The 22,611-nt window shown below is 35.9% G+C and overlaps 5 protein-coding genes and 1 long non-coding RNA gene across 7 annotated transcripts; 2 read left to right on the top strand and 4 right to left on the bottom strand.

The window, feature by feature from the left end:
* Positions 1-1,100: 1,100 nt before the first annotated feature.
* Positions 1,101-3,938, bottom strand: LOC135079309 (cap-specific mRNA (nucleoside-2'-O-)-methyltransferase 2). The gene is made up of 4 exons (XM_063973942.1): positions 3,237-3,938; positions 2,962-3,147; positions 2,710-2,830; positions 1,101-2,578 (listed from the first exon to the last, which is right to left on the bottom strand). The coding sequence occupies exons 1-4, from the start codon at positions 3,726-3,728 to the stop codon at positions 1,284-1,286; spliced, it is 2,094 nt and encodes a 697-aa protein (XP_063830012.1). The 5' UTR covers positions 3,729-3,938; the 3' UTR covers positions 1,101-1,283.
* A 1,224-nt stretch (positions 3,939-5,162) lies between these two features.
* Positions 5,163-5,873, top strand: LOC135077969 (RNA-binding protein 45-like). The gene has a single exon (XM_063972512.1). It carries the CDS (start codon positions 5,163-5,165, stop codon positions 5,871-5,873), a length of 711 nt encoding a protein of 236 aa, XP_063828582.1.
* Positions 5,874-11,734: 5,861 nt separating this feature from the next.
* Positions 11,735-12,927, bottom strand: LOC135079301 (uncharacterized). Its single transcript, XM_063973930.1, has 2 exons — positions 12,234-12,927; positions 11,735-12,151 (listed from the first exon to the last, which is right to left on the bottom strand). Exons 1-2 carry the CDS (start codon positions 12,792-12,794, stop codon positions 12,005-12,007), a joined length of 708 nt encoding a protein of 235 aa, XP_063830000.1. The 5' UTR covers positions 12,795-12,927; the 3' UTR covers positions 11,735-12,004.
* Positions 12,928-14,203: 1,276 nt separating this feature from the next.
* On the bottom strand, positions 14,204-16,344 carry LOC135085886 (uncharacterized). Its single transcript, XR_010260236.1, has 3 exons — positions 16,246-16,344; positions 15,046-16,164; positions 14,204-14,697 (listed from the first exon to the last, which is right to left on the bottom strand). It is a non-coding gene; the product is annotated as an uncharacterized LOC135085886 (long non-coding RNA).
* A 987-nt stretch (positions 16,345-17,331) lies between these two features.
* On the top strand, positions 17,332-20,015 carry LOC135079250 (U3 small nucleolar ribonucleoprotein protein IMP3). Its single transcript, XM_063973847.1, has 4 exons — positions 17,332-17,557; positions 17,645-17,856; positions 18,285-18,460; positions 18,678-20,015. Exons 1-4 carry the CDS (start codon positions 17,421-17,423, stop codon positions 18,696-18,698), a joined length of 546 nt encoding a protein of 181 aa, XP_063829917.1. The 5' UTR covers positions 17,332-17,420; the 3' UTR covers positions 18,699-20,015.
* Positions 20,016-20,107: 92 nt separating this feature from the next.
* LOC135079236 (uncharacterized) lies at positions 20,108-22,509 on the bottom strand. 2 transcript variants are annotated; one of them, XM_063973830.1, is made up of 6 exons: positions 22,396-22,509; positions 22,113-22,326; positions 21,828-22,010; positions 21,548-21,641; positions 21,134-21,226; positions 20,108-20,615 (listed from the first exon to the last, which is right to left on the bottom strand). In XM_063973830.1, exons 1-6 carry the CDS (start codon positions 22,419-22,421, stop codon positions 20,332-20,334), a joined length of 894 nt encoding a protein of 297 aa, XP_063829900.1. In that variant the 5' UTR covers positions 22,422-22,509; the 3' UTR covers positions 20,108-20,331. The 2 variants fall into 2 exon arrangements, with proteins under 2 accessions (XP_063829900.1, XP_063829908.1); XM_063973838.1 differs by lacking the exon at positions 22,396-22,509 and having other exon boundaries at positions 22,118-22,210.
* Between the last annotated feature and the right edge of the window lie 102 nt (positions 22,510-22,611).

Here is a 22,611-nt window from a genome sequence, read left to right as displayed (position 1 = left end):
TACATTACTTACACGTTTAAGTACTTACTATAAAATATAACCCTCCTTCTGGCGTAAATCGTAATCGTCGGGTAAAAACCGGGTACAAGTTTTGTGTGCTATGAGCACGGTATAATACAGTATTCCAACTCGGCCATATTTTTTAAATAAATGTCAACAGCCGCGCCGCCGCAACCCTATTTTCATTACATCTGCCTACTTAGAATTTCTATCTAGTTTTGTGAATGTATTTTGTGATGGTAATTTTTTACAAAATACTATGTGAATGAAATAGGATAAAAATGCATGTCGTCTTGTCATTAGTACATTTAATTAAAAAAATATATTTGTGTTAAGATTTAGTAAAAAAGTAGCGACTGTAAAATGTATGCGCCTCGACTGAGGCGTACAATATGCTTGATTATTATACAGGGTGTTAGGTAAATGGGTTTATAAGCGGACACTAGCCCATATTAACATGTGCATATAAATGGTATGGTGAAGTCAGAAAATTGTTATCATCATTTTAATAATTTTAATTTTCGTACAAATCAGATTTTATAAATTTTATTTTGTATGAAAATTAAAAATAAATAAAATGATATCACTGACTAATTCAGCATACCATTTACATGCATAAATGTTAACATGGGCTAGTGTTGGCTTATAAACCCATTTACCTAACACCCTGTATAAATAGGTACTTGTAATTATTTTTATAAAAAAAACACACTGTTTAAAAAACAACACATCGTCCGTTTATTACTGTGGCACAATCGCGACACCTCCGACTTTTGCATGTCGAGCGCATACCGAGATTTGAATTTCGAAGGAAAGCTCGCGTTTCGTCCGTTTATATGAAGTTACAATACTGTATGATATTATTACCGTGCTATGAGTGTTTAAGTATGACACAATAGCTATGAATTCTGGAAATGAATTCCTTTTAGCAATGTTGCGTGATTTGGCCTTTTTAGGCCCGCAGGTCATCCGCGGAATGTTTTTTGTTTATGGATACGGAATTCCCCTAACAACTACGGTGGGGCATTGGAGACAACGGGAATAAACCGGAATGGGTCTGACTGGGAATATTTTTTTAAAGAATCAATAAAATGAACATGCATGGTTAAGTCACATGTATTTCATCATCTACAACATTTATTGAAGATTATTGGAATCTCGATATTTAACAGACAATCAGAATTTACTAATAGTAAAAGTTGTTAATAAAAATAACTCTCGTCATCTATTTAAATGCAAAATACAATACATTTTATCCAATAAATAACCTAATTAATTAGGCTTTAAATAGTTTGCTCTATGGTAGACAAAAAATCTGTACATTTGTTCCTGTAAAATGTGTTATTATAAAATACAATATTGTTGAAAAACTCTCCTACATTAGTAGTTTGAACAGGCAAAGAATTCAATACATCCCTTTTGTCTTCATTCTGCAACTTCTCACATTCGCTTTGTATTTGATCCAAGTATTCGAATGCTGCCTTGTTCTGAAGATTACACAAAATGATGCTGTTGCTAGATGTAAATCCAGTTCTTTCGAAACATTTTTTCGAAATAATATACACAAAACTCACATTGAAATGTGTTAGAAGATTGAAGTTTTGTATGAGAAGTGTTTGCCCAACAGTCAGTAACTTCATCATGTTGTAAATAGTTAGGAAACATTTCTTTTCGAAAACACCATAACTTTCGGATAAGTCAAACTCTGGCAAACACAACACTTGGTGTATTTTAATGTTTAAACTTTTTAAGTTTTGTTCAGTGCTCTTTACACCTTTAGTAAATATAATTTCTTTAAATTCACCTTCCGCTAAAATCTGCTGGTACAGTCTGAATATTGGCACAAATATAAACTTTGAGCTGTTTATTTTCTGCAATGGTAAGCCATACGTAAAAGTCAATTTTAGATTAATATCTTTATCGTAAAATGTCAGCCATTTCACTGGTTCATTTATCAATATTAGAGGATTAGTTAAAATTTCAGCCTGTAAAAAGGCATTTAAATTTTTTGATTTTTCTTTCAAGGACAATTTAGTATACAATTGCCTTTCAGTGTACGATCCACGATGATATCTAGGATTCATGTTAACCTTGTTTTCTTCATGTAAAATACCTTTCAGTATTTCTGATTCATATTCCAAAGGCTTCAAACCATACTGCCAAATAAATTCTGTGGCGACAATTGTTCTTATTTGTTTCATATCTCTGTGCAAAGCAATATTCTTCTGCATAAGATAGGCCTGTAAGTTGTCATTTATGACCTGACACTGAATTGAACAGAAATAGCAGGCACACTCTTCAATTTGCTTCAAAAAACTTTCTGGTATTGCATCAAGTGGAAACAACGAGTGACTGCCGTAAATCTCTGTACCATACGCTGATTTAAGCATTGGTACGTACATCTCTAAGCTAGCAAAGCCTTTGTAATTCAAACAAACAGCATAAACTTCAGAATTCCCCTGGCGCGAGGTAACGGGCTTGTAGATGTTCACTTCACCAAACAAGTGGTTAATCAAGTAGAGCAGGCTCACAGTTGAATGCTCAAACATTGTGAACAGTTTAAATATAAATGTACCACCTGAAAAAAAAAACAAATTAAATATTAACACAGTTGCAAGAAGTAAATATAATAAAAATAATAGTATGGGTATCTTAGAAAGTAGACCAGATAGATAAGCCCTCACTATAAATTTTTTAAGAAGAGTTTACCTGGACTCAAGGCTTGAAGAGCAGTTATTATCTCACAATAATGGAGGGGGGATGTGACCTCTTCTTGGGCATCAGGCCTCTGCATGCAATCAATGGATCCATCTGCTGTGACTAACAGAACCTAGAAATAAATTAATAATGGTTTTGTCTGGTTGGGTAAAGCATTACACAAATAAAATTAGAATTATTACTGATCCACTTGAGTCAATAAGAGTGTGAAGTATTAAAATAAAAAGTAAACTTTGAGTTTACCTTTCCCAATGATTTGGCCTTCTTCACAATGGCTTGAGAATTTTCCCAGTCCATTAAATTCCCTGTATTATCTACACCAAAGTCCCAGTTGTTTAGAGTGTGAAACATGAATCTGTCGTCACTAATCATGTTTGATGGTGAGTTGCCCTCATAGTACGGGTTCAGTGTATTTGCCACCCACTTCCACTGGAAAGCAAAAGTAACACAAATATATTACCAATATAAGGAAGAATAGATATTAGACAGTACTTATGTCACATACAAAATCAGCTTACATCAATATTGGGATAATTTAACTTCATGTAATGATTTAAGGAAGTTATAAATGCACCAGGAGCCTCACAAAGGTGTAAAGAAACCATTTTTCCCTCAGACATAGCCTGTCTGGGAACTACACTGTAGGTTGATGCACATTCATAGAACTTAGTCCATGCTTGTGTAAGAAATTCAGGGTTGATAAGACATCTGATTTTCCACCCCACTTCCCCTGCTGGGTTTCGGCGCCGCGTGTGGCTGCTCCATTCTTCAATGTTGAAATCATTCAGTTGACTCTTATGGAAATTCAATCGGTTTTTGAGTATATCAAGCTCTTGCACTTTCCACGGAGGAGCCGAGAACCAAAGCTCTTTGTCTGGTAACTTCCAACTGCTATTGAACCGAAACTGAAATTTCTTATTGAACAAGTCATTTAATTCGACTTCAAACTCGCCATTTCTGAAGAATCTTTGCCGAGGATAAAACGAAAAGCTATCGGTGTTGCTAAACATTGTCTAATCTACTGTTTACAAAAATTGAGCGACCACAAGCTGAGAGATAAATGTATCTAAAATAAAGATATTATCAATATAAACAGCAGAAAATAGACAACTTTTTCCTTGAAAATCACATTCTTATGCTAATTACAAGTGCGTAGTACGAATTAAAATAAAAACACCGAATAAATAAACACACATTAATTGGGGATAACCTGATGTCAATCGAATGACATTAATGACAGTATTGACAGTCAGTAATGATGGAAATATTACCAACACTAAAAAAAACACAAACTTCACAGTGAGCTCAACATATTTCCAAAACCGGTAATACTACATCACTTGAATTTTTTTTTGCTTTGTCTATGACTAGATATGACAATGTCATTAATGTCAAGTTATAGTACATTAATTGTCAAAAAGGGAATGATCGCTTGTTGGAAATATTGATGATTTATTTTAATTTATTTTGGGTTTATATGAATTACCCTACTTTTTCACAGTTTTATGAAAAGTAATTTAAGTTGTACCCTACAAATTTGTATGAACCTATCGACTTATGTGACGAAAACGACGTGTGTACGTTTACTGAACTGACTCGCTTGACTGGACGAGACAACCAACGTATTACAAACTACAAAGGTATTACTGCTTACTGAAAAGATGTATAATAATTACTCGAATCGTTCTGAAGACCGCAAGGAAGAAAAACCGCCTTATTCTAGAATTTTTGTAGTATGCGGTAAGCAAACTCGAGAGGAAGACCTGCAACAATCTTTCGAGCAATTTGGTACCATAGAAGACTTACATATTCCGAGGGACCGTAACTCTGGGGAGCCTAAAGGTGTAGCTTACATCAAGTTTACGAAAACATCATCTGCAGCAGCTGCTATTCAGGAGCTACACTTGAAACCACTGCAGGCCAATCAGAAACCTGTCAAAGTTATGATCGCTCTTAACAGAAGTGACCCAGGCACTAACAATGAGGAGAGATACAAAAGATTGTTTATCAAAGTCCATAAAGATATATCAGAAAGTGAAATAATAGATCACTTCTCAAAATTTGGCCGTGTCAATTCAGTCCATTTGCAAAAAGATAAAGCTACTGGTGTTTGTAAAGGCTTTGCTTACGTCCATTACTCCAATTTTTATGATGCGGCAAAAGCTTATGAAGAGTGTGATTCTAAATACAAACCTGTCTTTGCCACACCAAAAGATGAGTTGAAACGTATGAGACCCAGTCTTGATATGAGTTGTATGCAACATAATGAGAGTTCTTTAGGTAGTAACTATAGTATGAATGATAGTTTTAATGATAATTTGCTAAAAGATAGCCTTAACCTTACAACAAATTCACTACTTTGTAATTATAATACTATAATAGCTACCTGTAGCCCTCAAGTGTCTCAAAAAAGCATTGAGAGGCTCTTCAACATCGTGCCAGGAATGCAGCAGTGCCAGTACACTGCAGATACTTACAACGGGATCTGTAAAGCTGTTGTCACGTACGACAGCGAGAAGGCAGCGGCATATGCATTAGAAAGAATAAACAATTATGAATTTCCATCTGGCGAGATTGTTACAATTAAGCCAGACGATAACCCCCTCAATAAAGTAGCTAGTAACCTGGCAAACATAGTAAACAGTTTTAAAAATTCATTAGATGCTGGTAATCCCAACTTGCTTCAGTTAGCTGATGCTATAGCTCAAACTTCATCTTTGATAAAAGCAGCTACAACTGGTAAAATTGACCAAAAAGTGCACACCTCAGAGTCTGAGACTTATGGCAACGTGTGTCTGCCGCCTCCACAGCCGACGGTCGGCACAATGCACCGGGTAGCTCAGAGATGCTTTATTGTTTGTAAACCATATCCACCTTCGTTATCCGTTTTACGGGATATATTCTGCCGTTTTGGAGATCTCATTGATGTGTGCACTTTTCCTAACAAAACATTTGGATTTGTGAAATATGCTAGTATTAGAGCAGCCCAGGAGGCTATGAGAACTCTCAATGGAAAAGTGTTACACGGCGTTCATTACAAAGTATTGGAGGCTGATGAGAGGCCATCCAAGGATGAGGATGTTAAACTAGATGACCCTGAATACCTAGAACCTAGCCAGGGAAGTAAAAGGATTAAACTTCATCAAAGCGACTGAGACCGAGGTTGGAGATAAGACTATTTGACTTTAATGAAATGCACCAATCGACTTTCACTATTATTATACGTAATTCATATTTAATTTCATTAGTTTAATTTTTTTTATATACCTCTAATGAATTTTTTAAATAAATATTTTGATTAAATGTTTCATTTTCTTGAAAACTACTAACATCTGACCTATCCTACTAGTTGACTAAACTACTATGCAAGGACATTCAATAAAAGAAGTGAGTGGTTAGCATACTTTATTCATTATTCACTACTAGAGTACATATACTTATGGTATACTTGATTATTCATTTGACAGACTGACTTATTCATACTGGAGATTATAGAGACAAAGGACAATGTTCGTTCTCCATACATTGTTCGCCTAAAGAACCAACAATTTTGACATATTACTACCCGAAAGCGAAATAATACGATTCTGTGTGTAAGAACAATGATTCCTGATGGACACTTGCCATAAAATTAATGATTAAGAATATTAAATCACAGCGATTTTATAATATGTCGTTTATGACAACATGGCGTCTAATGTATTGTGTGAATGTATGAACACCGATTCGCGAAAAATGTTTTGTATTGTCGTCACGCCGAGTCGCAGCCAAATAGTATAAAATAATAGAACAAGTTTTAGAAATACAACTCGGCATTCCACTTTTACAATATGACCACATATTGCACGTAAATAAACAACATGAATCGTAGGTTGTTTCCACCCTTGTCATCTGACACATGAAATAAACTCCTATTGTATTATAGATATCGAAGCCGAATCGTATATAATAATAGAATGGGTTTTGGAGATCACTCGGGGTTCCACTTTTATAAAATACCTACATATTACATAAAAATACCACGAATCATGAGTTTTCTTTTCACCATTTACATCTGACACGAGATAACAAACTCCTATCTCCATGACTACCATCGTAGTCTATGCCAAAGACTACAATATTTTAAGCAAGAAGTTTCAAACCTTAGCGGCTACGGTAACCCCTGGGCCACATACATCATGATAACATTCGGTCGACACCGGAACGAAGTCTTGCGATTATGCAAAAAAGCATCGTATTCTAGTGCGGCTATATCACGTTCAACCGGGGTTTTAATTCGACTAAAGTCCTGACTAAAGACTGGAAGAAAATACGCCGCATTGTATGAGCACTTCGTGTTCGTTAAAGCGGCTTCAGATCTAGAGCCCACATAGTTTTCTTTCCAATAATATCCGCAAGTAGCGCTGCATGATCTTTACAACAAAAACGGCAATAGTTATTAAGGTGCCAAAATTATATGATTACTTTGGCACGGTATTATACACGTGCGAAGATTTGTCATTTTCATTCATTTCTTCATCATCATCATCATTTCAGCCACAGGACGTCCACTACTGAACATAGGCCTCCCCCAATGACTTCCACATCGCACGGTTGGTAGCGGCCTGCATCCAGCGCCTTCCCGCTACCTTTATCAGGTCGTCGGTCCACCTTGTGGTGGGTTGACATTGCAGAATATGACTTTTGATAGGTTCATCATAGAATTCGGCGGGGATATCCTCACGGAGGAAGTTCGTAAAAGGGCGGAACAAGATCTTATAATAATGCAAGGCCGAAGCTGTTACGCGCGTGCTCCTACGTGTAATCCGGCGAGTATGCAATAAATAGTAATGTCTGGTAAATAGTGGTAATACGTATCGTTCGTTCGTTCGTTTCAGCCGAAAAGACGTCCACTGCTGGACAAAGGCCTCCCCCAAGGATTTCCACGAAGACCGATCCTGCACCGCTCGCATACAGGCACCTCCCGCGACCTTCACCAGATCGTCGGTCCACCTAGTGGGAGGCCTGCCCACGCTACGTCTTTCGGCTCGTGGTCGCCACTCAAGAACTTTCCTGCCCCAGCGGCCATCAGCTCTACGAGCTATGTGCCCCGCCCAGTCTATGTCTGTATGCGCTACGATTACAGGGTATCATTTTGCATAGTCGCAAGACTTCACTCCGCTGCTGTCAAATCAATGTCGCATAATGTTATCGCAATGTGTGTGGCCCTTGGCCAAATCACAGAAGCCTATGCGAAGAAAGAGCACTTGAATGACAATAAAAATCAGGGTTACCATTTTATAAGATTTCCTCACTATTGAGGGTAACAAAGTAACATTAATAATCTAGCCATTAATTACATTTATTACCTATACGAGAAAGTAAAGCAACATGCGGTTTTATTTTAATTTGTAAAATATTAAACCCCTCATATTTGTAACAGTTTGTTCCAAGTTTAGTTTTACTGTTTTGTTAACAGTATTGCTGTTTCAGCTGTCACTGTGAAGCTTTGGGAAAATAAATAAATAGAAAAAATATTAACATAAATATTTATTTAAGTTTTTATGTTCATTATCATAATATGCCAATTTAAGTTACACTGTGTGACAGTCTTTGACACTAAACAAACTCTTCAGCTTAATAATACCTACCTACAGGGCGTTTTTATAGTTACTCTTGCTGATGAAACAAGAAGGGTTGATTCTACTACTGAAATACAACTACTTTTCTTACAGGACCAATATCAAATTCTCAAAAAAATTCACATCCTCGTGATGGTGATAATTTCTATGGAGAGGTTTTTTTTATATTCGGTCTCTTGGGATAAGTTATTCCATTTGAGCAGTAGAATTAATCCTTTTTATTCGATCACATACAGGGTGGCCAAAACAGTGAGGTCTAAAAGAAAAATTTAGATTCCTTACATCAAGGTGTACCTAAATCACCCCCATGTATATAATACGATTGTGCTTAGTTTAGGAGATAGAGTTAATTTTGTGATATTTTAAAATTTTATGACCTAGTAGGCTTTAAACATTTTTATCTTTTTTTTGGGTTGACTTTTTTCAGATTTCTTTTTTTCGACAGATTTGTTATTAATTGCAGATGTTTGAAAAAAATAATCACCTTCCTATCTTTGATTCAAGATACAAAAGTTTTGCTAGAAACATTAAAATTATGCTTTTATCAGAACACTATGAAATTTTCAACTTAAAAGTTTAAGTAAAAAAAAGAACTTCCATAGGTCCAAAACCATTTTAAAAACTGCGCCGTTTCCTGAACATTCATAATAATACAAAAAAAACATGTACTTAATGGGCCACTATTTCCTGTAATCGGTCCACTAAAGTGGTAAGTCGGAGATTCCGTTACATGTTTTTGACTTTATTAGAGTGAATTAATATTGGGAATCCTCTAAGTTTACATTACGTAGAACAGATTTAGAGCAGTAACTGGACAGAACATGTTTTTATTCTCAACGAGGAAGCTCTTGCCCTTCATCACACCTGGCGGAAACTGATGATTAGGCTGAAGTTGGAAGGGAACTTCAACTACTAAGGAACTATGGCTTCCTACCTCCAAATTCCGGAACACATTGTTATTTTAAGTAAGTTTTAATGAACATAAACCAAATATCCCTCCTTCTTCTTCTCACTGTAGTAGGTATTTCGAGGATAATAGTAAAATGTAACAACTGCCTCTGTCTTCAAGTGGTAAGAGGTAAGCTTCAGAGGTCCCGGGTTTGATTCCCAGTGGAGGTGAAATTTTCTGCTCGGTTTGGTTGGTGGTAGGGTTTGATCTAAGTCTGCCTGGCTAGCAACTCTATTTTCCTAAGTCTGTCACTATAAAAATAATGTTAATAGCATTACTGTATTCCGGCATTTGTAGATAGGAAGCCATAGTTCCTCTGTAGTTGAAGTTCCCTTCCACCTTCAGCCTAATCATCAGTTTCCGCCAGGTGTGATGAAGGCAAGAGCTTCCTCGTTGAGAATAAAAACATGTTCTGTCCAGTTACTGCTCTAAATCTGTTCTACGTAATGTAAACTTAGAGGATTCCCAATATCAATTCACTCTAAGAAAGTCAAAAACATGTAACGGAAACTCCGACTTACCACTTTAGTGGACCGATTACAGGAAATAGTGGCCCATTAAGTACATGTTTTTTTGTATTATTATGAATGTTCAGGAAACGGCGCAGTTTTTAAAATGGTTTTGGACCTATGGAAGTTCTTTTTTTTACTTAAACTTTTAAGTTGAAAATTTGATAGTGTTCTGATAAAAGCATAATTTTAATGTTTCTAGCAAAACTTTTGTATCTTGAATCAAAGATAGGAAGGTGATTATTTTTTTCAAACATCTGCAATTAATAACAAATCTGTCGAAAAAAAGAAATCTGAAAAAAGTCAACCCAAAAAAAAGATAAAAATGTTTAAAGCCTACTAGGTCACAAAATTTGAAAATATCACAAAATTAACTCTATCTCCTAAACGATGCACAATCGTATTACATACATGGGGGTGATTTAGGTACACCTCGATGTAAGGAATCTAAATTTTTCTTTTAGACCTCACTGTTTTGGCCACCCTGTATAAAAACAACACAAGTGTTTAGGAAAACTTCTTCTTTGGTATGGTATCACTACGGAGTTATAATGTCGGCAACTCTGTATCACTGACTTGTAACTTTCAAACAGCATGAATAATAAGGGCACCACATTGGTTTTCTTTCTGAAAAAAGGCTTTCAGTTTTAGTACTAACCCTTTAGCACTATTTCATTGAAATAAAAATACAATAAACGCACAGAAGACTGAAATTGAGTCAACTGACGTGACATTTATAATTTGTTGACATTATGACAGTTTGACAAGACTAGGGATTGAAAAAGTTTTAATTGAAAAAGTAAAATGACAATTTATTAAAACGATTCACATGGATATAATCGATTAAAAATATTTATAAAATGTTCTGATACTTGCCTGTAGCGATTATCCAATCCTGGTTTCTACTGAAAAACTACCTCGTGGCAAGATTTTAATAAAATAATAAAATCTTTATCTTCTCTTTCACAATCTATAAAAGTTCATTTGGTCTATTATTATACATGTGCTATGAATGAGGGTTTTCGCGATTGAAAAATCCGCGAGATGGCAATACGTAGACGCGAGGTCCAAATGCTGCATGATTGGTGTCATGTCAAAAATAACCAATCATGCAGCATTTGGACCTCACGTCTACGTATTGCCATCTGGCGGATTTTTCAATCGCGAAAACCCTCATTGGCATAGATTATGAGAGACTGGCAACTATACTAGGTTGATATCAGGTGATCCGTCTGCTCATTTGCCTCCTGTCACATAAAAAAAAAATATATATGTTTCTCACACTTCAACTGGCATTGGATTCAACATCGGATTCTGACACTTTTACAGTTATGATACCATGAATATCAGTTTATGGTCCTAATTATTTTTATTTTATTTACGACCTTCGACCAGTTGGACACTTTAGATATCTTCTTGTAATAGTGTCAAACTGTCAATATCTTTTTAGCTTTTAACGCAAATCTAGTCTTCAAAGCAGTTTAATCGATTTATTTTATTTTCAAAATCGATATTTTATTGTCTATGATGGCCGCAGGAACATCACTATACATGGACTCCCAGCAATAAAGTACGGTAATGCCTCGTACAGATTTTATCGGCAAAAATTATGGAACTTGATAGGTTTTAGACCATGCCACGCACCAAAACGTCCGGAAGTTGTAATAGTATTATAGAATAAACGTTAAAAGACTTATTTATTTAATTTTTCAATGCTTAAGTGTCCATTAGAATGAAAGGGTGCTTAATGTATTAAAAAAAATAGAAAATAATTATGATGGGTTAATGTTTTTGGGCGGTTTTTTAGGCGGTTTCTGACAATGTCCTTTTAAACTCCTACAGTCCTACACTTTTAACTTCACAATCACACATGTCATCTATTATTCACCAAATAAATGGATGTGTTCGAAAATGTCCCTTCTCAATAACAAAATATATTAATTTTTGGGAATTTTTAATTGTACTTTTATAGCGTACAACACAGAGAAAGCACTGGTTATAGTAGACATAATAATCATATCACATTCAAATAGCCATTACATGCTCCATCTACACTAAGGATTACAAAGAGTTGGTTACAATACTCTTACATGGAGCAGTGCTGCTGCAGCTTTGACAAGATTATAAGATCTGTGACCACAACAATCTTTAGGGAGAAAAATGTTCTACATTTCAGTTATCATTGTGATCCTTTACATCCATGAGAATTAATTTTTATTTTGAAGGAAATATGCCACTTCATTGATTCCAGAGAGCAGCCTGTTTATGATGTTGTCATAGTGCTGAGTGCTGTTGCTCTGGACTGTAACGTGCGACCTGTTGGCCTCACTGACATACGTTCGTAATTCCACCAACTGCAAAATAAGAAAATACATTTCAATTTAATTCAAATACTTATTGCAAGCCATGTTTAACTTGGAAATTAACAAATAATACCTGACAAAACTTTTCCACCTCCCTGCACAACTCCTCCAATTTGCGATCAAGATCTGGGTTTCTTTGGTTCTGGCGCTGGCTGAGTTTCATGCGAGTCAGCCGCCTGCACAGCTGATCCAGAGCAGTTGCATACTGAGTTAAGTCCAACTCTGGCGTCCCTTCGCGCGCCTGGATTGCTTCCAGTTCGGGCAGCACGAAATTATTTCGGAGCTCCTCAGCATAGCCTCTCATGCTCTGTATCACATCATCTACATCAACTTCCTCGGCGTTACTCTCCGGCATGTCCGCCATTAACAGCTTTGGCGCAGCAGCATCCAAAAAGTTAGACACGTCCTCTTGTTTCACGTCGTTAGCGCCGGCAGCCGCACCTGGCTGCTCACGGCGGGTCTCCGCCTCAGGGATGTACTCGAACATATCCTGAAGTTCCATCATGGCTCTCTCCGATTCTGCGAGAGACATATCCAAGCTATCTGTGATTTTTTGCAGAGCATCTATTTTCGCAAGCTTCTCCAAATATTCAGAGTAGTCAATGGGAATAGCTTTATGACAATTGGGATCCATTGTTTCAACACTTGATAGTATTCAACGTTTTTCACAACTTCAGTTTTCGCAAGTAAGAGAGAGAGATTTACCTACAAGAAAATTTGAAAACAAGCGATGCAAAATTCAACACAATCGATCGATCACGTTTTTGACACATACGTGTCGTTCGGAAACTTTACCAAAGTTATTATTAGTTAATATTGTGGATTTCATATCCGTTGCATTAAAAAGTAACTACAACGTAATAGTGTTTTGGAAGTTCCTAAAATTATTAAATAATATTTAATGAAGACTTCTTGTAAGCAGAAAACAATACAATCAAACAGAAATTCAATAAAATTAAAATAAATGCTTGTTTTAATTTTTTCTATAAAAATGTAAAATTCCTGAACGTTATCAAAAGTATTGATTTTCTCTGCTGGCTGAGCTGCGCGACATTTGTGCGCGAGCGAGCTAGCGACAGCGAGCTACTTTGGACAGCGAGCTACCTTGCATTCTACCATAGATAAGAATAAGTACTACGTATAGATAGCCGTCTCAAGGTTTTGATAGAAAGAGGCGCCATCTAGTTCTCAAGCTCCGTACTCGCTTCTGCTTGTAACACGGTGCTTTCGTCGTTCATGGTTCGTATCCAGGTATTATTCCAAATATTATTTTGAGGCGCAGTTTTATTTTGGTAGATTTTTTTCCAAAACAATGCAACAGTGCATTAATTTGGAAAAAAAAATCTACCAAAATAAAACTGCACATAACCAATTGCTAAACAAGGTAAAAGAAATAAAAAACAAATATGTAAATCATTTAAAACTTTTATTTTTACTTTTATGTGATACAAAATATCTGTGCGCTAACATTTTCATAGGACAATTTTCATCAAAAACTATATTTTTACCATTTAATATATTATTTATTTCTTTACACCAGTCATTTATCATCAAGGAAATTCCTTTACATATTATAAGTTCTTTAACTTTTTCTTTATGACTTTCGCATGTCACAAAATTTAATGTTACAAGAGAAGTGGTTACCAATTTTATATATTCGGATATTTGATCCGATTCACACTGTGTTGATAAAATTAACAATGTGATTTCTTCTATATGCAATAGGCATTCCAGCAAATGTTTATTGGGATAGTGAAGATTGCATTTTTCTGAATATTTTTTCATAGTTATAAATTTTGAATAGATTTCTTCACCATCCCCTTCTAAATCACTTTTACACATTTCACAATAACCAATATTTTTATAAATTGTTTTAATAACCCAACCACTACAATAAGCAGCTGCTGCGCATTTTTCGATGTTTAACGGATTTTGGCTTTTTATTAAATTATCAATGTTGGTTAGATCCATGTTTATGTGATCAAAATTTATTATTATATTTTTAGTTTTAACAATGTTTTCATAAAAAAGGTATTTGAGATTTTGTAAACAATAGCCATCATCACTTTCGCAATTAGCCCCAATTGATTTAGGCGACACCATATTATTTATTAAAAGCGCTTTATAAGAAGCCTCAAATGCCGGCACTGTAGGCATTATATTTCGATGCCCATGAGCCCTTATTGCACCAAAAAAATTTTCTAAAGGGTCTTGATTGAAATTGCGCAGCAGTAAAGATTTGAGCCCAATGGAATGTAATTTTTTTGTTATTTGCTGGAATGCTTCTATAGTTTTAATCCAACTTCTTAAAGATGGAACCACCCCTGAGCGTGCTCCACCAACAAATTGCATGGATTTTAATATTGGTAGACTTTTATACCACAACTTATGATGTGGTGACTTTGGCGAGACCGCAGATCGGTAAACTTTACCCTTTTCAATTCTGTTGTAACTACCGTTTACGGAATCGAACAAATTGTCGAAAAATAATAAAATTTCTGCAGTATCTTGAGCTTCTTTTGGGATTCTGCCAGTTCCTATAAACAAACACATTATATAGTTACATACAAGTATAAAATATATTTACATACTTGTTTTAAATAAAATTATTATAAGGTAGTCCAGATAGTGTCGTGCACCAAATTAATTTTAATTTATTAATTCGTTAATCAAATTAATTGTAGTCAAGTCCAATGTATTCAATGCATTTTTGTAAAATTAAATCCTTATGTTAAAGTCAGTTAAAAACGAATCTAGACATTATGAAATCATGGAATATTTCCAAGCAGATGACATGAAACTCTTGCAGTAGAAACTAAGTTATAAATTATAATATTCGTGACTATGATGACTGGCATAAAAGGCAAGTACAAATAAATGTTTACCTGCTGTAAATCCCATGGCAACGCTGACAGTTTTACTAAAAAGTTCCGTGCAGTATTTAACCTTCATTTTAGGTATTAAATTAGGAATTACATGGCGCGCGGTAAGTTTAGGAATTAAGCGCATGCCTTTATAGCTTGGGCCCTTTTTGTATAGAGCTTCTAAATGGGCCCATTTTGCCGTGCGCTTTTTCCCATTCAGAGTAAATTCCAAATTTTTTGTAATCAGATTGTTTCTTATTCCTTTTAAAAGATGAGGGGGGTCGTATAGTGGGTAAATTTTGTGTTCGTTGATTTCAAAAAACCCCCCTTTAAATTCTTGATTCTGCCTTATATAATGACCTTTGGTGTCATTTATTAGTGAATTTATGGCAGCCATATTAGTGGATCCCTGGTCGCACGTTGTCGAAATGACTTTGAGTCCGGTTGCTAAAACGTTTTCAATTACTGTTTTTAATTGCCTTTTGAGCTTCTCCGTTTTTGTGGATCCAGTACAAAAGCTATAAGCGACAGGCTGCTTAAATTTTTTGAATACTCCTCTGACCATAAATACCAACACGTGATCAGCAAATTTTCTTTCGCGTTCGAATCCGTCGTCCTCAAAACCTTTTATTTTATCGGTATGTTTATCAAATGCAACATGGGCAGCAATGGCCATTTCGTCAAATATTATAGAGCAATATCTATGCTTACTAGGCATTTTTTCTACCCTTTTCTTTAAATTATTAAAGATAATATCATTTATCCCAGGCATTAAATATGTTTTCGTCATTAATTTGTTCAAGGTAGTTTTTTTCGGCAGAACACATATTTGGCTCAGCAAGCGATATGCCTTTGGACTAGGTTTATATAATGATAATGCCAATATCTTTTCATCTAATGTGAAACGATGTCCTTTGGGGTGTTTTGTAGATTGTCTTATTTGCATATCAAAAAATGTTTTTGCTGCTGGTGACAAGTCTTTTGTAACATATTGATAAGCTTTGGAACGGGTCAATTTCTTGGCTATTTGTAACTTCTGTATTAATCCCGCTTTTGCTTTTTTGCATCGTCTGAGTTCCGCTTGTGTTTTGGCGACTGCTTTATATAGATCTTGTTCAAATTGGTTCTTGAACATATGGCCTAAAATTAAGAAATGGTAAGAGTTAGTTTAATATAACCACATTATTATGTATAAAAAAAAAAAAAATATATTTTCCTTACTTCTAATAACACCACTGTGAGTCCTTGTGCTTGGCTGCTTGCTTGCTGCTTGCTGGTCATCCATTGTCATGGGCGGAGGCCTTTTAGAAGTTGGTTGTGGTGCACCTGAAAAGAAACTTTTATAATTTACTTCATTCTGGTTCAAATGAGCATGGTATCTTGAAAGATAATAAGAACCTCTTCTTCTCTAATTAATTCTGGTGCTCAAATTCACAAAATTTCATACAAATAATCCGGCCAGATATTTGATTATGAGATTAGAGTTATGCAATAAAGATTTTGAATTTGAGTTTAACTAAGATTAAGTTAAGACTTTAGTTGTACTTTATTTAGATACCTATTCATTCTACATCATCAGATTAAGATGAGATTGAATAGTAGGTAGGTACAAGTTTTATTAAAGTAATAAATTTTTATGGCACTTGGCAGCTAAAGCATAAGGTTGGTTATTTGTAGGTAACCATTTATTACTGTTACAAGTATTTATTTACTAACCATTTTGAAGTGATGATTTGCATGAAGAAACACAGCAGATCTTCTGAGGCATGGTTGTGGTCACACAAGCACATAAACAAAAGTAAAAGTTCACTTTCTCAGAGTCACTATCTCAACACGACACGTAGGTATAACAGAGTCACTATCTCAGTCACTTTCTCAACACACACAAGACCTGAAGTTAGAACGGAGGAGCATTAGCTCGACTCAACGTTTTACTATCAAGGATCGCGAATACAAAGAGAAAGAAATCCAATAAGAAAACGGAGCGCGCAACAGCAACGATCAAGTTTTCAAATTAGAATGTCAGATTTGACGTTCAAGTGGTTAACCGACATATTATGGAAGCGTTCACACGATTCAAGACTTTTTAAAACCAATTTTAATTTTTCTTGATTATAAAGTTTTAAGAGACTATAAAATATTTTATAGAGTTCTATTTCAATTAAATAACTTTTAATAATAAAACATTGTATAACAAATTAATATTTTTATAAACGTAAACGCATTTTAAGGTCAAAAAAGTACGGGGTCAGGCGGATAGATGGCGCTTGCGAGCCTCGATTTGATACGTACTAAGAAAGACGAACTAGCATGCATTCTACTTGCTGCTGTTCGCCTCTGTTGCAAACATAAAAATTGCACGTGTTTTACCAAAACATACGTTGAAGTATTGAAAAATGGTGCGGAAATTGAAATTTCATGAGGAGAAACTGCTCAAGAAGGTTGATTTCATATCATGGAAGGTGGATAATAACTTGCATGAGGTGAAAATCATGAAAAAGTATCACATTCAGAAACGGGAAGATTACACGAAGTGAGTATTGATTTTTCTTATGCACCTGCGCATTTGCACATTTCAACAAGTTAAATGTTTAATAAATGAATTTTAATGTCTGTTTAGATACAACAAACTGTCTAGAGACATCAGGGCCCTGGTCGAGAAGATCATATCGGTGGACGCCTGTAGCGACTTCAGGATTGAATGCAGCGCTCGGCTGTTGGAGAAACTTTACCAAATGGGGCTGATCCCGACTCGTTGGGACCTGATCCTGGCGGCGAATGTGACGGCGAGCGCGTTCTGCCGCCGGCGGCTGCCCGTGGTGATGGTTCGAAGTAAGTTATCATTCAATATCATCATTTTTTTACCTTCAATTACACATTATGAGGGCTATCGTTTTTATACTTAACAGTTGGCACCCCTGGCGATTGACAGGACCTTACTCTACAGTGGCGCCATCTTGATGAGTGCAAATGCGATAGTCCTCCTACCACTTTCGCGCTCACCAGTTGGTGCCACTGTCTTCGCTACTAGCAAGTGACAGGACCTTACTCTACAGTGGCGATAACTGGTGAGCGCTAAAACGATAGCCCTCATTGTCTGCATTTGCGTATTTACACCTTTTAGAGCGAAATACTGACTTGAGCGACAGGATTATTATAGCCTTGTATCATAGATTAATAAAGCCTTGTATAGAATAGAATATCCATGTCACAACATGGTATTTTATTTTACTAATCCATGACATTTCATTAAATTCCAGATAGCATGGCCGAGAACTTGATTGAAGCCACCAAGTTCATCGAGCAGGGGCATGTACGGGTGGGCACCGAGCTGGTGACGGACCCGTCCTTCCTGGTGAACAGGGCTCTGGAGGACTTCATCACCTGGGTGGACGGCTCAGCCATCAAGAGGCACGTCTTGGAGTACAATGACCTGGTTAGTTCAATTATCATTCTATTTATAAAAATATGTTGTTATCAAAAAAATTGTAGCATACAATACCTTTACTTTTTTTAAACTGATCAACAGCTCCTCACACCAATCAGTTTAGTTGCAAAATATATGTATATTACACACCGTCACAGCATTTAGCTTATTCATTTTTTGTACATTGTAGCCATAGAGTTTAATATTTTGGTTATTCTTGTTTCAGCGTGATGACTACGATGATTAAGTCAAGCAAGAGGAACTGCTGGAATGCTGCTGTAAGCATATGCAGAAGAAAAAACCAAAAAAATCACTTTTTGGGTTTATTGTGCCAGTTTTGTAACCTCTAGTTATTTTAAAGTACCTATTTATTGTCCACACAAAATAAGTTAGGGCAGAAATGCAAACTTTGCAATTAGCGATTTTCATTTATCTTTGTTGTTTTGCATTTATGTTCTATCCAGTTTTGGCCACTCTGCGTTGAATCTTAGAATAAAAAAACATGCATGTTCGTGAGTGCAGAAATGCTGCAGCTCATTTTCTTATTTTTTTTCTCTACCAAAGGGTCAGGATACCCTAGAATGTATGTGGCAGTATCAGTGCACTTTTCTTGCCAGTGTGTACATCATTTTATTATGATTTGAGCTTATTTCAATCACAATCATCATAACGTCACATTTATGTTTCTTGATTTTTATTATTGCCTTTTTTTGAGTGCCGCTTTTTCAATGATAAATGTTTGAGAGAAATTCACAAACTTGCTTTACATGTGGTTTTATAAATACCCAAGTAGTTTTCTGTGTGCAGTTTATCATTCCGTAAAATTGTAGGCCTACTGGGTGGTCCAACTGGATTGACTGGGGCGACGAATTTCTAAATTTGGTAAATAAAATTTACCTTTTCGAAAATTTTGGATCCTTGAATCCACATTTGGTGATAAGTATTATATACATTTTTGTTGGAAATCTGTATTAGTTTTATTTTATAGTGAGTTTATTTCTGAATATAATCAGATAGATTTGTAAGTTACTTATATGTACTACTGACTAGATTATATCCGTCGATTATACGAGTATCATATCCTAATTCTGCATGTCAGCTCTCAGACTGGTACAAGACCAAAATTACCACCTTCTGCAATTTTCGACGTCGTTTTGTGTGGGTGAGCAGACTGAGGTGATACGACTATGTCTGCTTCAAAACTGTGTGACGTTTTACGAGGGGTTAACGGATTTTGTGTTGCACAAACTAATTACTAATATTCTTGAAAAATTCTGGAAAATTGCGAAGTGGTCGTAATGGTTTTGCATACGTTTTGATTATCTACTTGAATTAATAAAAAATAAAACATACTTACTGTATAATCAACAATTTATTCAATATTAAGCATATAATACTCAGAAAACTAGTGTCTAATCGGTGTCTAAAAAAAAGATATGTACATTCCATTTGCTTGTAACTTACTGAAATAACGACAATTGAGTGTTTAACACCATGAAAGTTGAACAATATTTAAAAATGTATTGTAACTTGAATGAATCTCAATAAAGTACATTGCACATGGCGCCGTTGTTTTAGTTTGCCTTTGGTGAATATTCTTTCTCATTACAGCATTATCCGATTGTATTTGCTGGGGATAGGTCTGGTAAATAATCCAAAGGAAGTGTCTAGTATACAGGTGGCGCGTCGCGACAAAATGGCGGTTTTGCGACAGTCTCCGCGCGTGTGATCGGTTCGGTACAAGTCTCATATAGACAAGTTACTCTATGAAGCCAATGCTGAGATCGATATCGGTGCGGTGGACTCGGTTAGCGCGAGCGCCCCGCTGCCCGCACCACACCCGGCGCTAGGGATGTGAGAATAATAACATTGCACATGCATTAATTTGGTATTCTGTAGCCCGGCATTGAACTCGAAGCGCTTGACGAGACAGACAACACGTCATCCGTGTGCGCCCTACTTTCCAAGACCGCTGCGATCTGCGCGATAGCATTGGCCTGCGCCACAGCTGCCTCGGCAAGCCTCTTCAGGGCTTCGGCCTGGATTAGGGCTGCTTCAGCGCTCTTGGCCGACGCTTTGGCTCGATTCTCTTCCGCTGTCGCCCGTAGTAGCTCGGCGTCGGCACGTTTCTTTTCAACTTCTATTAACCATTTGGGATAGAGATCTGAAAAATACAAAGTAAAAAAGAATAATTTACGGTGTTGTAATTAAATAAATGTAACCAACGGCTATTGTAAATGATTGCTATTACGCGTATTTGAAGATCACCTTAACGTTAACACAGGTGTAGCATTAAAAAACGAGTTATTAATTTTATTTTTCTAGTCGCCTATGAGCCAGGTTAGCTCTTGCCTCTTACACATAAACATGATGCGACGTCGTGTCGTCCTACCATGCGGCATTATAACATGCATAACATCGTATTGTGGAAATCTACGGCACGATATTGCAACGTAACACAACGCACGACACGACGACGACACGCCAGTTAATATTGACACGACGACGACACCGATTCATGTGCCGTACTTGACATGATTCGGTATCGTCGTATATTTTCCCGATACGACGTCGCACAATGAAAATGATGTATCGTCGTAACGTGTTTTTTTTTAACAACCCTTAGACTGTATTTAACTAACAGTGGGACTGTTTATCAAAACATAATAATTGCTTACTTACTGTGCACTAAAGGGTCGTTTGAGTTCAAATCTGTGTCATCCATATAATCCTCATTACTGGACTGGGCACTATCTTCACTTTCTCTGTCTACACCTGTACAGAAAAATAAAATAAAGTTAAATTAATGAGGGTTTTCGTGTATGAGAGATCCACTAGATGGCGGGACGTGGATGTGGGGTCTGACTGCTGCGTGATTGGTGGATTTTGACATATCTGTCAATGTCATGTCAAAAATAACCAATCATGCAGCATTTGGACCTTGCGTCTACGTATTGCCATCAGGCGGATTTTTCATATGTGAAAACCCTCATTGGTAAAATATTACACACAGGTAAACAGCTAAGTTTTGACTTTTTTGGACAATTTAAAGAGTCATTATTTCTGCAGTTTTAAATAGCCTTATTCTTAACTTGCCTGATAACCTGTCATTAGAGTTCTCCATTTGATCTTTACAGTATTCATTGTTTTCTTGGAATGTCTCAAGTTTTACTTCTGGTGGAATATCTGCCTGAAAACATATTAAGATATAAATGAGCACAAACATACCTAGAATACTTAAAGGGAACCTTTATACAAATTGTTGGGTTTAAATTAAATTAAAAATACAATAGCTTTTATGTATTGAAGCCCTGGCTCCCAAAGTAGTAAAAAATATATTTCAAGAGAATTAACATGTTGAAAGACATAAACTTACAGATTTATCCACAAATGCCTCCGTCCTGGACAGCATCTTCTCAAAATGTGGTGCTAAGATGACAAGTGCTTTCCTTTCCAGTTTTGTAAGTGGTGTAATTGTTTTATCCAATGCAAATCCAGGCTTTTGCCTATTTAGTGTTCTTACTTTATTTTTTAACTTATTTTTAAAGTCACTCCAGTACTGCAATCAAATAAAATTTATGATAAGTTTTGTTCTATACCTTTTAATGTAAATTAATGAGATACTAATTAAATTATTTTAAACTTTCTATAGCAAACAAACCTTACTCCATCCATCAGCTGTTTTTTTAGTGCCCAATCTACAATCATTCAACATTTTTGTCAGCTCGGCCCAAAGTTTTTTTGATGTTTGGCGAGCTTCCAGCGTGCGTAGACTGCCTGTAGCAAACTGAATATTCTGCCCCATGAAATCGACTAGAGTTTTCACTTGCTCGTATGATACGAGACGAGTTCCAGTATTATCCTCAGCCATTACGCTAAAAATAAAATAGTTGAATAAAGCAATCAGATATCTTATTGTATATTGTTTCTTTGTCTTAACTTACAACTCAAAATGTCTTTTCTTCGACATTTAATTCTTTATTCACGAATTAAAATTAATTTTTTCGTAGAATTTCCTGAAATGCTGAATTTTTTGTTGACTTTGACATGTTTGACATGTAAACAAACAAGCATAGACAAAATAGACAATAGCACAGACTAGAGAGTAGGATGACCAAGGACAAGTTAACAGATTAAAAATAATTTAAGGGAACGGATAT

Source organism: Ostrinia nubilalis, chromosome 2 (assembly GCF_963855985.1).
Source record: "Ostrinia nubilalis chromosome 2, ilOstNubi1.1, whole genome shotgun sequence".
NCBI classification, from domain to species: Eukaryota; Metazoa; Arthropoda; class Insecta; order Lepidoptera; family Crambidae; genus Ostrinia; species Ostrinia nubilalis.
The sequence above is the reverse complement of the archived record's forward strand: the minus strand, read 5'-3'. Positions and strand labels throughout refer to the sequence as shown.